At 43.9% G+C, this 17076-nt stretch overlaps 1 protein-coding gene across 11 annotated transcripts in view; it reads left to right on the plus strand.

Moving 5' to 3' along the window:
- rbfox3a (RNA binding fox-1 homolog 3a) overlaps window positions 1-17076 on the plus strand; it is a 549809-nt gene that overhangs the window by 423479 nt on the left and 109254 nt on the right. The window contains exon 1 of one of the 11 annotated variants that reach the window (XM_064323099.1): window positions 6331-6785. The exons of 9 other annotated variants lie outside the window; for them this stretch is intronic. In XM_064323099.1, the coding sequence (XP_064179169.1) occupies window positions 6660-6785 (126 nt within the window). In that variant the 5' untranslated portion in view covers window positions 6331-6659. Of the gene's footprint in view, window positions 1-6330; window positions 6786-17076 lie in introns of those variants that run through there. One more of the 11 variants, XM_064323098.1, reaches the window with a different exon arrangement.

Genomic DNA, 17076 nt, shown 5'->3' on the forward strand with positions numbered 1-17076 from the left:
CTGGTATGTATTCTTCTATAAAACAATAATTGGTCTACTTTCTTCATACCTCAGCTGTCTGCTAACTAGGAATTCACACAGTTATCACATCTGCTCTAGGAAAGTGATACTCTTTAAAGTCCCTTCTTCCTTCACTGAATTTGGAAAGTTGAGTTTCAGATATTTTACAATTACAGTTGTAACAATATGAAAAGAAAAGCTTGACCAATTAATTTTATTTTCTGGCTTTAAACACGTACTGTATTTCATGATTCTGACTGAAGTATGCTCCTGCTTTTACCCTCTGCTCTGCTTTTTACTTACTTTTACGTTACTGGTTCATTCCCCGTTAGATGTTTGTAACTTGTCAGCTCTCTTGTTGTTTAACTTTGTGTTTTATGTCAGGTCCCCCTTGCTAAAGAGATTTTGATCTCAATGGAGTCTCTCGATTAAATAAATGTTGAATAAAAATAAATCATTTAATATATATATTGTTTTAAATATACTACGAATCCATTACTTCACCATGTCAACACGGCCTCTCACCTCAGCTGGATCGGCTAAATTTGATGAGAACTGAAAAATGTCAGATACCTTTGAAGTGCTGGCATGCTAATGTACCCCTGCCATTCTTAATACGCTTCCTAATGAATTCATCCGCACAGGGTTAGCGTATCAGCTCGTGGCAGAAAGGGCAAGAGCGGGTGCATTTCTGCTCTATGGCTTTTAAAGATGTAAGACAAGGTGCATGAAGGTGCAGAAAGTGGGCACTGAGCCTGCTCTCTCCGTGCCTTCATTCACTTGCATGTTCTTGGTGATGAGTTGCCCGAAGCATCTCTCAGAAGTGAAATAAATATTTCATCATTGATCTGATGTGATTTCCTGCAGTGGTCTATGTCAGCTCTCTCTGTAGTCCTGCCCATCCACACCTTTCCACCAAACCCCCACCCCCCCCCCACCAAACCAAGGAACAGTGGCACTTCCTGCATCACCCTCCCTTCCAGTGGTCTGCTAGGGCCTGGACAGGTGTGGGTTGGGAGGGTTGGGGTGATGGGTGGTCAGTGGCCATATTGGCCATATTCTCTTTGCGTTGTCTCACCATCGCAGGTTTCCATTTTGTGGTCCTTGGCTTTTGTAATTTTTTTTTTGTGAGCAGTGTTTGTGGAGAGCTTTTAAGGTGTTTTATTGGCAGGGGTAATCCGACCCTTGAGCAAGACAGCTAAGCCCTCCGAAGACACCTCTCTCAGCCCTCCCTGGCAGTGCGGCGGGATTATGGCACGCGCTAAACCAGCCTGGCTTAGGAGTCCACCTTGAGCCAGAGGTTGTTATGGAGAGAAGTGAAATTGCTCACGGTGCTCACGCTGACCAGCCGACTCTCTAATGGCCTCAGCGCTGGCTGGGTGCTTGTGAAGCCCTTTCCCTGTGAGCCGGGCCCGGCCAGACTGCGCTCTCTGTGCCACTCAACGTTCAGAGTCAGGGTTAAGCATCACCCACCAGTGCCTAAGTCTGTAACTGAGGCGGTTGCTTTTAGGCGAGAAATAAGTAAGCATTGCGCAACTTTTTTGCGACGGCAAAGCCAGTACGGTCGAATACGGTGTGCTTCCCTTTAACGAATTCGCGAAAAGGTGAATGGCGTCTTAAAATCCCGCGGCTTTCTCTGGATCTGTTTGCTGTGGCGGTGCACGCTGAGCGCTGATCTTTCCACATTTGAACGTGCCGGAGAATCGCTCTCCGTTCCTGTGCCATTCATCCCAGTCATAACTCATTTTTAATTACGAGCCATTAATAGCGCGGCACCGGGGTTGTGAGCCGGCCCCCACTCTAACTGCGCTCGTCTGTTCTGCTGACAGTCAACAATGGCTGAGTGGTAAATGGCGCTGATTTGGCACCTAAACAGTTCAAACTCCATTGTTGTCACAGTGCCGCCGTCATTGTACCACCCCTGCGGCATTAATATTCATAATTGCTCAGGTCTGTGCTCGGAGCGAAGAAAGCAAAGACGGTCTCTTTGTGCCCTAATTACGCGTGAGGGCAGAGGAACCGCAGGGCGGCGCTGTCCTCAGAGCGGGAGCGCGTCTCTCCAGGGCAGCCTCCGCCGTGGCGTCAGAGGCTGCGGGAGATCTGCGGGCCGCGTTGAGATGCTCTGCGTCGAATTTGCCCCGGAGTCCGCGGGAGTCCGGAAATGAGCAGCCGAGGCTAACTGTTATACGGCACCTGAGAGGGAGAGAAAAAGAACCCCCCGGTAAAGGAGGAAACCAGGACTCGGGAGCGCGGGGAAGTTCTGAAATGGCCACGGCTTTCGTGAGGGAGAACCCGACAGAGATTAGGTCCCAATTTCAGCGGCAGACCTGTAGTCACTTCGCCAGCGCGGATAAACGGAGCGGCGTGCGGATGGTGGCGACGCGCGCGCAGTGTAGATGGCCGAGATAGCGCCGAGGCTTATCACGGTGACATGTTTGGAGGACGCTTCTCAAATCCCCAGCAGAGGACCCCGGTCTCTTATCACGCACGGCCTTGAAGATTGTCTGCTCGCCTGTATTCACAAAGCTGGAAAGGAATTGCTTGTAGAACAACTCTTTGGGTATTATTGGTCAGAAGATAAAAAATCATTTTGCTTGTGTTTGTGTGTTTGTGCGTATATGGGGTGTGTGCTTTTCTCCCCCTCCCAGAGCAATCCTTCATAGATGTCATTTATGCTTTCATGGAACATTAACCTGCATTTTTGACTGTCATTAACTTAATTTGCTAAAAGATGACTTCATGTAGCTGTTCACTTTTCTGCAGCTTATGTCATTTCTTTGAAGGACATTATTAATGCAATTTTAATATGCAATATTAATGTTCTCAAACGACTGTAGTGCTTTTCTAGGTGGATTTTGGAGGTTCAGGCCTCCGTGAAAAAGAGCTATACAAATCAAATAGATTTTAAATTGAATGGTGTGCTTTACCTCAAAACCAAAATTAGACTTTGAAATGATGACTATTAAAATTATGAGAAAGTCACTACCTATTTAAACTGTTTTGGGGTTGGCAGAATCAAGCTTGCTTTTTTAACATTGGTTTGGTGACAGCTGACGAAGCTACATAAGACTGTTGAATTATAATGTGTGTGACCCTGCATGCGCACTCACAGAAGGTCTGAATCCAGCTGTTTAAAAACTGAAATATATTCCTTGTATTGTTTTGTTTTGGTTGAATATTTTTGGTGTAAAGTATAAAGTAAAACCACAGTATGAAGGACAGCATAAAAATTAATAATGCGAGCGTTTGGCAGCAGCAGTAGAATGTGCACAACAGCCTAAATTAAATTGCGTCTTGTGCACACTGATATTCGACGTTGCTTAATATGTTTAATGTGTGGCGTTAAATGTACCCAGTGAAAACATCAGAGACAGTGTGTCCTTTGGGTGTCACCTGCAAATGACCCACCCCCTCCATATCGCCTTCATGTTTGATCATTCATCATTCTTCATTTCCGTTTCTCCATTGCTTATTCCTGTATCACACTTATGATCTCTCCGTGGGGAACTTGACAAAGTGTGTGTGGTGAGAGTGCTGAGCTGACTGTGACTGCTTTAACCCAACAGATACATGTGATTGATGATTATTAAGTCTTATTGCATAATAATGAGAGAGCAATTGGCTTCTACACTCATGAAGGACGAGGCAGATTAGTATTTTCCACGCGGATGCATGCTGGGTAATATGCTAAGTGCAGAACATCCTGCAACTCCTCGAATGTCCTCAAGGTGGCTTCTCGTTTGGGAAGCGTATGGAGATTGTCACATACATTTACTGAACGCCTTATTCCAAAAGAATGAGGTCCCACTGATATTTCAGCATAACACTTTCACTATACACCGTGATTACTGCTCTAGTTTTGTTGCAAGTAACTGAAATTGTTGGCAATTTAAGCCAAGATTAAATGTTTCAAAACATTTTATTATAAGGTTCTGTTTATTATTTAGCATGTGTTGCTTTTCATAATTTTAAGCAGCACAATTGCATTCCAAATTAGAAGCCAGTTTAACAGTAATCTAAGCAGCATAAGCATTGTTTTCCAAGCAGATGGTTTTAATTTTATTTCCACACTCACTGCTTAATTACTTAAATACTCTTTTTTAAGTAAATGTTTTCCACCTGTTAATGAATTTTTAATGGCCTAATTTAGTAGGTAAGAGAACTTCTGATTAAAAAGCAAAACAGTCATTCTCTGTAAACATCTCATTAGCACATTTAAAAAAAACATTTCTAAAGAGACTGCACTTCAAAATAATCATTGTTACAAAGATATTGTTTGTTTTCTTTTTTAAGCATAATACTCCAACTAATTTCTTTTAAAATATTAAGAAAACTGTCATTCATTTTTTAAATGATTAAAATGAATTATGTTCACAAAAAACAAATAGTTATGAAACATGACAATCATGATGAAGACGACGAAGAAGATGATGATGATGATGATGAAAAATACAAAATAGTAATAATGATGATGATAAGGTAGAATATAGCAAAAAAAAAGCAGTTATATGAGTATTTGTGATGTAGATGTGGATAGTTTGGCAGGGTTGAGCATATGCAATGCTGTCCATAGTACCACACCACACCACACAGACTCTGACCACACCCCTGTGTGTCTGTGGTTCCTTCTCTGCTACACACCTTAGTACCGGCCCCTGCTCTCACAGAATACTAATCCCTCCATACTCCTTAGACATGAGCCCTTGCTCCCTTTAAACATTAGACAAGATTATAGCACATTAGACAAGATTATAGCACAATTAAAACTGGAGCGTCTGTCTCCGCTCCGGACCCGTTCTCCTGGTCCGGGGCGCGCCGGCGCTTTTCTGGCTCCTGCCGCGGCTCTCCCGACATGGCCGACGTGCCGGAGCGAGCGGAAGAGGACCGGCAGTCCCGGCGAACCCGGCAAGACTACCGTTAAACAAACGGCGTGCGAGTCATGCGAGCGCCGGATTGATGGCGAGCGCGATGGCGCTGTGAGCAGGGGATGCTGGGGCAGCCTCGTGGAGACCATCGAGACATGTCAGCCACAGCAGAACGCCGGTCCATTTGCGCGGATGAGATCGGGGGGAGAGGGGGAAAATACAGCAAGATAAATGGCGTAAAGTAATGAAGCTTGTAAGCCAGTTTAATTGTGAAACTTGAGAATGATGGTCAGGACCTCTTCGAATGGCAGTTCCTCAGTCACATATAAAGATGTGTCTGGAATTCACATTTCCTCTAAGTAGATGCCGCTGCATCTGGAAAGAGGAGAAACACAGATTTTTCAACCGTTGAGGTAATTGAGTAAGAAGCACCAAGTACTTCTCAGTATTAATGAATGTCCCTTACATATATGTCCCCTTACACTGGCTTTAGGACAGCGTGTGTGGCTTGGTGTTTGGTGGCTTTTTAATAAACATCACTCAGAAGGTGGAGGGGGGGGTTGTGTGTGTGGGGTGGGGGGTGGGGGGCGGTTTGGCAGGAGAGAAACAGCGGGGGTTTTGTTTGTCCACAACAGGGGCACATCTGGTGTCTTTGCATCAAAAGGATAAACGTGCTCCAAAATGAACAGTAGCCATCATTTTGTTTTGTTAAGTCTACCGCGATGTTTGTAATGTAGGGTCAGTGTACCTTTTACATAGCATTCTTTTTTTGTTTTTTGTTTTTTTTTTTTAAAGAAAAAACTGCACTTATGCCTCAAAGCAATGTGTAGCCAGTCCAATTAATAAGGTTTTTGTCAGCACACAGAAATGCATGCATTACACTGATATGACTAATTACCACTAATTTCTGTGTTAATGTGAGGTCCCAATGTTCAAATTTTCTTTATTATGAAAAATGGTCTTGGAAAAAAAATCTCAGAAAAGTAGACTGTCCAGACTAATTCGAGTCACAAATAAATGTGGAGAAAAGCATTTTTGTAGGTGGTAATAATAAAAATAGATGGTCTCCTGCATGTTTTTATTTTTATTTTTAGAATATGTTGCTTTAAGGAGCGTTACGTTAGTTTTGTTCATGTCTTAAAATGCGAGTAGCCACAGCAGAAAGCGTAGGGGCTGCTAGCCGAGGCTGCAATTAAAGACACAGTGTAGTGCGCTCTGGGTCCCACGAGGGGTTAATGCTGAGGATCAGCTGTTGTAATGTCATTATACATTCCCTTCATTTTATACAGTGGGCTGTTTGATGTTTGAATACCCGAGAGACTTCATCACCCCCCCCCTCCCCACACACACACACACACACACACACCCCCACCTCCACCCCCCTGCCGCAGCCAGTGCTACCCCTCCCAATTTCATCCGGAACCTCCCCCTCTGTCTCCGCATGCTTATATTGGCTTATATTCCTCCTAAAGTAAACAGTGGAGCGCTGATGAGAGGCCGCGGCAGCCCTGGCACACGCGTGTGTACCGTGTCTCTGTGTCCCTCCACTTCAACAAAGACGTCTAAAGAGACAATTCATTAGCCAGCCGTAGAATTACTACAAAAAGAACAACAATAGCCAGGGAAGAGAGCAGGGCAGTGGATGACAGAGAGAGAGAGAGAGTGGGAGAGAGGCTGAGACCGGGAGAGAGAGAGAGAGAGAGATAGAGAGAGAGGGGGGAGAGGTTGAGAGTGAGACTGAAGAGAGAGAGAGTGAAAGAGAGAGCGAGAGAGAGAGAAGGATCTCCCAGCTTGATGCGCAAAACGTCCCGCTACCACATGCTGTGCTCCATGGCCAACTCGGGCTGTCTGCTGCTCTCCGGGTCTGGGATGCTACCTCACTCCCTCCAGTGCCCCCCGGCATTCCTCTACCTTCCCGAGGTAAGACGCCTTCCCTGCTCTCCTTCTCCTTTTTTTTTTTCCGGTAGTCTCCCGCGACACGTGCTAGCATTGTGTTCCCTCATCTCCTTCCCCCCCGCCTCCCCCCCCTCCCCCCCCCTCCCCCCACACCGCCATCACCACCACCACCACCCCCCTCACCCCCCTCACCCCACCACCCACTCCCCCACCCCCCGGCACCCGCTTAGCAGGGGTCATCTCACTCTCTCCTTCCGTTCTTTTCTTGCTTTCTTCTCTTTTTTCAGTCTTTTAAAAAGTCTTTTCATGCGCTCGCGCAGCGCGTCGGGAGACCTAGCGATCGGGGGACAGCTCGCTAAACTCTGCTTTTTGGTGCTAATTGTGATTTTCTTTCTTTTGTATTCGCATGCTGTTTTCACATACTTTTCATCCCAAAGCTTTTGTTGAGGTATCAGTTTTGTAGTACGCGTGTGTGTTTTGTCATGTTATTGTTCATTTCATCACATTTCATTCATTCAACACTTTTTTCTTAAACTGTAAATGTAAACACTGCTCTTGACCCATAAGCTGTTTTTCGTATTGGCTAATATACGTTACCGATGTGGATATGTATTAAAATTATTATATTATTTGATATGCAAGCATAATTTTGTGACATTGGCACTCAGACTGAAAGCACGCAGTTCTTCAGCAGAACTTATTGTCTCATGGCTGTGGACTCTCTGACTTATCTGCCTCTGCCCGACTGTGCTAGCCAGCCAAACAGAGACAGATGTCCACACAATACCGAAACAAACAATAGGAATAAATGGTGTTTGGCTCACTTGGTTGAGAGGGTTCTTGAGGTTTGTGTGTGCGTGTGTGTGTGTGTGTGTGTTTGTACGCGGGGCTGTTTGTTCGCTACGTGGGAGAGTGTGTGAGAATCTGTTTTACTACCGGCAGCATGTGCGGCAGCAGACTGGTGCTTTCCTCCAGACAGTTTGTTATTGCAGCAATATAAAAAATGATAAGGCTGTTGAGAGATAACCTGCCGCATCCTCCTTCCAAATCGCGCTCACACATCACCTTTACGACCCCGTCCGAGCCCACCCGTCTGCCCACATTGTGCCCACCCAACAGCTGTCTGCTGGGGGGGGGGGGCGCATGGCCGTCCTGGTGCGACGGGCACCGTGTGTGTGCAGGTGCCAGAGCGGGGGGCTCCGTGGGGACCGGCTCTGCCAGTGTGTTCAGGGATGTCCCACTCTGCCTGAGTGTGTGTGTGTGTGTGTACGTGTGTGTACGTGTGTGTGTGTGTGTGTGTGTGTCTGTGTACGTATGTGTGTGTGTTTGCATGTGCATGTGTGTGTGCAGGTGTGTGAGCGTGTGTGTGTGTTTGTGTGTGTGTGTGTGTACGTGTGTGTCTGCGTGTGTTTCCGTGTACATGTGTGTGTGTGTGAGTGTGTGGGTTTGTGTGTGTGTTTGAGAGGAACAGTGTGTGTATGTGTGTGTATGCCTTTAGTTTTCCCTGATGATGTTTGTGTTCACACAGGCTACTTAATTGCCTGTCCAGTAATGAATACCATAAGAGTTTTTACCAAACAGCTTCTCTGTCTTAATCCCCCAAATTTCGTAGTGTGAAAAGTGTTATTTTTCTTTACAGTACAAATCATATGCATGCTGGAGAGCCTATTTTTCCTTTTTAAAATCTGGGAAATAAATAGAAAGTGCTGTTTGCATTCATTATTGTACTTTGGCTGGAAAACAGTGAGGTCTCTGTTCTGTTTATATATTTAAGCCCTGAAAATACAGTCTTGATTAATTAAATGCATATGGCAATTATTCCATACGCATGCAATTTCTTTATATTTACATTATGAGTAAGAGGCTTATAAATCACATTATTTTACAGGCTCGCAGCGGCATTCAAATGGCTAAAAAATAAAAAATAGTATTTTTGAATACGTCTCAGTTTGCAATGCTTACATTCAAATGTCAACATTGAACATATTTCAGCCGAAATACATTTGAAAATAGTAACTGCGAAATCGCCATTCTGGATGGTTAAAAAAAAAAAAAAAAAATCTTTAACTGTTGGTCCCCCTGCTCAATTGAGCCTCCAAAAGACAGCTTGAAGTGTGTGTGTAAAACGAGCCACTGAGCGAGTTCAGAGACGAAATGAACTTCGGCCGCTTGGCTTTTTCTCTTTTCATTCCCCTGCACCAGCGGCCTGCCCTTTGTTGCTCTGTAGCAGTTTGATTCAAACTCGTGGATTCCTACAACTCCTACACCCCCCCATTTACTCCTCTCTACCAGGGAGCCTGAGAGGAGCACAGAACGCACCGTCATCTGCATGCAGAGCAGAAGTGAAATAATACAAAGGGGCACAATTTTTCTACATGTTTATTGGTGCATTTTGGTAGTTTTTTTTCCGTGGCAGTTTGTTTAAAAAAGAAATGAAGGCATCGATACACGCCGTAGGTATGGCACATTGGTGAGGGATTTATACTCAATCCTAGGCTCAGACAAAATTATTAACCAACACGGTCGCTTTATGAATGTTGAATGGTAAAATGTTATAACTCTGCATTGCTATGGCATGTTTTTTTCAGGTATTTTAAAAAGTAGGGTGAACAATTGTGTTTATTTAAAAATCCAGATATTCATGTTTTTTTTCCAGATGGAAACATTTTGCAGATTTTCCAAGCGTTCGACAAATTGTATTTTTCGAATGAAATGAAATACGCATTAAAATACTTTGACCTTTCTTTTGGAATTGTGAAATCATGTGTACATACGTACTTGTGCAGAATTACAGAGTATGATCTTTTGTCCGTGCTTGATTTTTGTGAGACAAACAATGCAGTAATGACCAATGTTTTTTTTATTTTTTATGTGAAGTATTTCCAAATTCTGCATTTGCTGCAGATACACTAGACGGGGTGTAAATATTGAGACGTGCGTTGTCATATCCGGTTCGTCGCTCGCTGCAGACGGAGGAATTTGTGATATTGAATTCTTCGGAGGCGATCAGATCCCCTGTATGCAGGAGCGTCCCTGCGCGTTCGCTGGGATCAGCCATAAGCAGACATGCAGATGTGTGTTCCTCGCCGCTGCTGCTCGTAAAGCCTGGCGCTTCAACTGCTGCTATTCACGAGGAGGCTGCGATTGAACATGCGATCTGGTCCCGTGTGCGTTGCACGAAAGGGAATGAATAAGGCGAACGTGTGTGTGTGCGTGTGTGTGTGTGTGTGTGTGCGTGTGGTGTGTGTGTGTGTGTGTGTGTGGTGTGTGTGTGTTTTGTGTGTGTGTGGTGTGTGGGTGTGGTGTGTGCGTGTGTGTGTGTGTGTGTGTGCGTGTGTGTGTGTGTGTGTGTGTGTGTGTGTGTGTGTGTGTGTGTGTGTGTGTGTGTGTGTGAGAGTAAGTGTGTGTGTGTGTGTGTGTGTGTGTGTGCGCGTGTGTGAGTAAGAGTGTGTGCTTCTGTACTGTCTGAAAGGAAGTGGACGAGGTGCTGATCAGCTGTACTTTGAGACTTGTATTAAATGAGCTGCTACTTTTAAAAGCTTGCTGCCACAGCTTCATTTTACTGTCTTTTTTTTTTTTTAAAGAACAAGAAAGCGGCAGAGAATTCTTTCATGTTTCATGCGCTGTTACAGTGTACTCCAGTATTAGGATGTGTATTTCTAAAGCGGGGTTATTGGATATTTACATCATCACTGTGTTTTCATTCGTTTCCTTAGATTGCAAATTTGCGTCCTCTGGTTATCGGAACCCCCCTGTTCGCATTTGTCTTTACCAGCGATGGTATAGGATTTCTTTTTCATGACGGCGGCTGGTTTTCAACTCTTGAGTCAATACCGCGCAATAAATCTGCTTGTGCAAGCATCTCCCATCTCCCTGGGGAGCAGAAATCTTTACCCACATTCTGGATTGTTAAACAATGCATGCTACTGTATAATTTCCCCACAAGCCGGTGAAGGGAACGGGGAGCTATTCCTTCCGTATGTTTCCGCTGCCTGAAGTTGTGGTGTTTTGACAAGCATTAGGAGGGGCTTTTTTTTTTAATGATGATTATCTTGTGTTTCACCGACGCAGTCGTCTGTGCTCCGGCCTCACCTGTTCTGCTGTAGGGGGTCTGTTTCCTCCACCGCATGGGCCTGATCCTTTTCAAACACTGTAACTAATACCCAGGCTCATTCATCTCCACACGCTGAGCGGGGGAGAGAGTGAGGGAGAGAGAGTGGCCGAGAGAGTGTGAGTGGAGGAGAGAAAGAGCGAGAGAGAGAGAGAGAGAGAGAGAGACTCTGGATTAGTGGTTTATTCTCTCACCTCAGTTCAGGCTCCCATCTTGCTATCTGCGTAGCAGCATCAGGGGACGGGCTGGGTTCGGTTTCTCTCGGGACCAGAGAATGCCAACTCTGCACTGAGCATTTTTTTGGGGGGGATAATTATTGTGGGCTGAGCACTATTGACAGCGGTAAAGGTGGCTGATATTTATAAGTCTGTGTGGGTTTTTTTTTTCCAACACAGACTCTCATTACGGGTTGTGTGGAACTCGAGAGGGCGGTGTATAAAAATGCACCACTCGCAGCTCTAGGTGCAATTGAGACGGTTGCTTTCGTTTCGTTTTTTCCCCCCTTTGACTCGTTGGGGAAAGGTTAAGCAAGCACGTCCCCTTAAAACTGACCTTACATTAGCCTGTGAATATTCCCTCTCAAACTAGGAGCGTTTCGCCGCGCAGAACCGGCGAGCTTGGGAAAGAACGGGAGCTCGTCCTGGCAGAAGCGCCGCCGCTGTGACGTTGCACAATCAACTCGTTGTAGGGTGGGACTGTATTTCCCCCCTCCAAACCATTTATTGACCCTCATCCTTTTTTTTTTTGCTTTTGGGGTTATTCGAGGGCAGAGGAACAAGCTGTGCTATTTGTATTTGCTGCTTCTTGAAGAGATTCAAGAGATTACCCTTTTCCCATTTTAAAAATTCATAACTCCATTCCATTTTTTTAAATATATATATAAGCTCGAGCAAAATTTACATTCCAGTCCTCTTCCTTCCCAGCATTCTGGGCTGGTATTTACGCCGTGTAAAGACGCCCCTTTTGTGGAAGTGTCTCAGTGTTTTTTTTTTTGTTTTTTTTTTACTGTGAAGAGAAGACACGTAACAGAATAGTAAAAAATGCAGAACTTGGTAGAATTCTTTTCTCACTTTTTGCCATCCCCAAGGTAAATTATGAATCATAGCAAAGTCATTCATTTTGTAGTTATATTCTTGAGTTTCTGTAACATTTGATCAGTGCAAGTCTGCCAGAATCCAGTCTGACTGCATCTTCAGCTTGTCCTATTTTTCATCTCTTTTAAGGGACTATGGTTGCATAAATGTGGTTACCAAGTTTATTGTATGTCATTCTGTTAAATGCGATTTCCTTTTAATTTAAAGTACCCTTGCAGTATTAAACTTCTTCCCCTTGTTTTGTTTGTTTGTCGGTTTTTGTTTCGATAGATTTTTTATAGTGGATTGTTTTTATAGTTCCTTAAGCCAAATATTCCGACCTAAAAGATTTATTCTTTGCTTATGTGTTTTTTTTATTTCGTGTTCTGCGATGAAAAGCCTTGTGAAAGGAAAGCGGCTTATCACAGGCATGTATCGCTCTGAATGGAGAAAGAGGAGTGGAGTTTAATTGGATATAGTGCGCAGTTCTTCAAGAAGCACACGCGTGCATTCTGTCAATCAAGCGCACCGTCAGCCATGACATTCCCGCACAGTGCCAGCGTAATGGCATGTGCTACTAATTACTTTCACTAATTTTCTCCTGGTTGAGCGGTTTCCTCCGGTGCACCGGTGGTCTCTTTGTGCTCTCTGCTTAAGCAGCAGAACAGAAGCCTGCTCCTCTCTCGTTGCTCGCTTTTAAACCATAGCCGCAGTTGATAGTGATTAATTTACCTGGAGAAGGGATATGAAAGCAGCAGACTGCAGGCCTAGATACTGGACGGGAGAGCGGGGGAGATCATGTGTTATTAGGCGCTGCTGGTGGGAGGCGAAGCCTGCTGGATGATTCAGTAAGCTCTTATCCACCCTGCCGTTCTCACTATAAATAGTGTTTTTTTCTCTCTATAGACTGTGTGCATCTTTTTTTAATTTGGACAGTTAAGTAACACGGCGTTCCCGTTTATTATGTGCGTTCCGGACTCGCGCGAAACGTGCCTTTAATGGAATGTAAATGCCATTTATGCTGCAGATGTAGAGGAAAAGTCCCCAGCCTCTTATGTATTTATTTTTTTTTAACAGGGAAATGCAAAATTGTGTTTAGTCTTTTTTTTTTTATTAATTATGAGGTTCTACATGTTTACATAGCGAGCCCGCAGCATGCACTGTTAAAACCTGCGAGGGTCCAGTTCAACTTTCTGGGGAATTTATTATCGAATGGGAAAGGGGAATAAACACACAGAGCAAAACAGGAGCATCCCGGTTCACAACATAGGTGTCCCCCGTTTTATTAAAGGCCACAAATTACAGATGATAAATAAAAAGGCTCTTTATAGGTCCATCCTCCAGGACCGTGCCGAGTCTTTATTAAATGAAGGGGGGCTCTGACTTTGGCAGGCGCGGAGCCGCGCTCCGGATAGCGGTGCAGGGCCGTCGCCGAGCACACGCCGGGGAAAACCACCGGGCCGTTTTGTGATCACAGCAATTTCCCCGCTTGAGCACTCCCGAACGCGGGGCGAGGCGCGGCGAGGCGAGCGGGAGAGGGAGCGCCGCGGGGCCCGGCCGGAGCCCCGCGCGGCGGCGTCAGCGCCCTCCTCTCCGCTCCGCCCCCGGGTCCCGCGCGCCGGTCCCCCGTGAGCAGCCCGCGCGGAGCAGCTGAATAAACACTCCCACTCTATCACGCCTCTTTCATTCCTCCTCCTCTATCTGCAATCTGCCTTTTATCCATCATCCTGTCAGCAGCTTTTTTTTTTATCATTTTGCTTTTTCCTTATTATTTTGTTTTTTTTTCTCTAAAATACTGTTTCTCCGGCGGTTTTTTTACTGCGCGAAAGAAACGTTATCAGGGAATTATAAAACGTTGATCTTAAATGTTTTAAAAGGGAAAGCTGAAAATAGTTTGTTTCCCAAAGCGCATTAAAAAATTAAAATCACACCAAATTTGAGGGACCAAAACCTAACCTACATTATAATTGAATTGACCGATTCGTGATGAAATATTCAACCCCTAACGCAAGTTCTCCTCCATCTTAACACATCCAATTTGTCATAGTGTTATTTTATGATATAATGTGATTAGATAATGGCTGATTAAGAGCACTGAGATGCTCTGGAGCACTCCTCCCCGCACGCATGCAGGGGAAACGCTCTTTCTGAACATTACGCTGAAGCTTTGAAGCTTCGCTGACGACAGGGTCGCAAAGCCTGCCTTCTGTAAAGTGCATGCACTTGCTCTTCTGTTCGCCTTACACACTGTGTGCTGCTGCTTAAAGTCAGCCATGGTGAGCATCTTCCCTCATGTTCAGTAGTCTTTATATCATGCCATATACTTTTTCCTATTTTATGTAATTAAATGATGCAGTTCATTAGAAGTTTCACATATTAATATTATATAAATTGTACTATTTATTTCTATCTTTTGTTCATTTGTTCATCTGTATCTGTTTCATATACATCCATTGTTTTTAGAATGAATAGAGCTTGAATATCCGGTAATACTGCTATTTTTTTCACGAGATGAAGTTACATATGTATGTATATATACACATATGCCATCCTGTTATTACAGACAGAAATGCTTGTTCAGACTCTACTGTAGCTTAGACAAATTATCTGGAAATAATGATGATGATCACAATTTTGATAGTTATTATTAATATTTTTATCATCATTACTATAATGTGCCTTCGTTTTTCTATTTTTGGATAAATTCCTATGATACAGTGATTGGGTGTTCGATAATTGGAAACACAAACTGCCATCTGTCCTCATTCACCACTGCAGTTTCAGCTGTTTTCATCACAACAATGAGGGCTCAAGCTCCTTAGCCCCATAGCATTAGGACCTGCACAGGCCTTTCATGGAAGCCCCTGTGTGTGTGTGTGTGTGTGTGTGTATATATATATATATATATATATATATACACACATACATAATGTTTAATTTATTTTGCAACTCAGTCATAAGTTCCATTTTTCACTTTCAGGCGGTGTATATTTCCATGAGTCTACAAAATCTAATGTTTTCTGATACTCCTTTAATTCATTCAGATCACTCAGCTCAATCATTAAATCATAGCGAACCCTAAAGCAAGACCGCAGATTGATTAATTGCGTGCTGAGTAATGTGTTCCTGCTCATGTACTGTGAGTGGAAGAAAAATAAGCAAGTGACTCACTAAAAGTTTTTTTTTTTTTTTTCTTCTTATTGTTTATTTTTGTTCTAATTATTCGTGTTATTACTAGCTGGAGAGGTTTTGCCAGTGTTTACCCTACTCAAATAGAAGTTTTCACCTCCAGGTCTTTATGAGTTCAGTCTGCTGATTGGGCAGGAGAGATAGACATTTCCAGAACACGGAGCTCCTGACTACACCCGCCCAGACCTTCCTGTTACATATTCAGCTGCGGTGTACATATTTTAGTCTTCATTTGAACGTTTCTGCCGCGCGTTAAGGACGTGTGCAGGAATGGGGCAGGAGGGGCGGCAGCAACGCCGTGTCCTTTTTCATTGGCCTGTCAGTAATAACCAGCACTCCTCCGCGTGAGTCCTGAGAGAAAGGACATCCCCTGCTTTGCATTTTGCGAAACAGTCGGCACGCACGGCTCATTTTTTAACTCAGAGATACTGTATTTCACTGGAGGTGACTGCACTCCTCACAACAGCTTTGATTCAAAAGGCATTTCTTTCCATCCAGATACTGGGATGGGCAATAAAAATGTGTGGGGGGGAGAAAGCCTGCGTTTGTGAATAGCGCGAGTCCTGCTAGTGTTTGATGGTATTCGCTGTAGTCAATGTTTTACTTGTCTGTACACAGAACCCCCCCCCCATCCCCCCCCAAAAGGTACACTTATGAGACACAATCTGGGGAAAACTAATCGCAAAGATTTGCGACTTGTGAAAAATAGTGTGCCTCATGCTGATTCCGGGGTTAGCGCGGCGAAGCTCTTCCCAGGCAGTAAACGGCATCAATAAATGATATAGGGGAACTTCATTTACATACGAGATATTGCTTTCCTGTTTGATTTATCTCTGTATTTCGCAATTATCTAAAATCCCGGCATCAGATTTATATAAGGTCTCTTTTTGGTGATAATGCTATTAATAAACAAACTTACAAGGTGCTTTGGCTTTATAATGCCTGCTTGTTAATGATGCATTGTTTTGGAGAATCTGACAACATTATATTGTTATTTATTACTCTATTGTATCATCATCATTTATTTTCTTACTTCCTTATTCGTCCCTCTCTTTGTCTCACACGTTGGGAGCAATTGTAAGGGTGAGTGCAGTTTGCTTGTGGCGTGTTCCCATAATTATTTAAGTGGCCGAGAAAGATCCTTATAATTAATAAACTTGTTTTCGTACTGTAGCAGGCAGAAGCAGGAGCTTGTGCTTTTCTCTGGGCCTTTGCCTTGTATAACAGTCCTTGGACTCGCTGACTGAGAAGCTGGCCTGATCCCTTTTCTGCTCTTGTGTCTCTGGAGTGAATCGCCCTTCTGAACAAAAGAGTTATATCAGTCCGTTTCCAAATTTCGCATCTGAAAGGAAACCTTGCAAGCAGAGGCAGCATACAGTGCTTTGATTTTGTCTTAATCATTGCGACTCTTACTGTATGACTAATTGGTAGCCATCTGACTATTGATGACTTGCATTAATGGTGCCATAATTACTGATGTTATTTAATGGATGACTGGCGTTTAGGTTTTCAAAACATTAAATGCTCTTGGTGGAAAAACTGGTCACACTCCCTTCCTTTAAATAATATTCAACATCTTCACATCCCTAACACAATTCTGTGATCTCTGGTGCGTCGAAAAATGTGGTTGGGTTGGTCAAAAATGAATTTCATAAGTCTGTCCATTGTTATTATTATGTAGCCTTGCTGTTTTCCCCCTGCCTTTTGGGCACACACATAAAGGATAAGTTTGATCTTTTGAATATATGAAAGTCAAATGAGGTTTATCAGACCCAGTGCAGTACATAGTTTCCCTCTCCTTCTGGGGATGACAGGGCAGTGTAAAGATGGGGGGGGGGGGGGGTGTTGGTTGTCCAGTACAATTGAGACAGCTTAATCCATCACCTTAGTTTAGTATCTTTTTTTTCTTTTTTCTTTCTACAAATGTACGTGTTTATTCAGT

Source organism: Anguilla rostrata, chromosome 2 (assembly GCF_018555375.3).
Source record: "Anguilla rostrata isolate EN2019 chromosome 2, ASM1855537v3, whole genome shotgun sequence".
Lineage (NCBI taxonomy): Eukaryota > Metazoa > Chordata > Actinopteri > Anguilliformes > Anguillidae > Anguilla > Anguilla rostrata.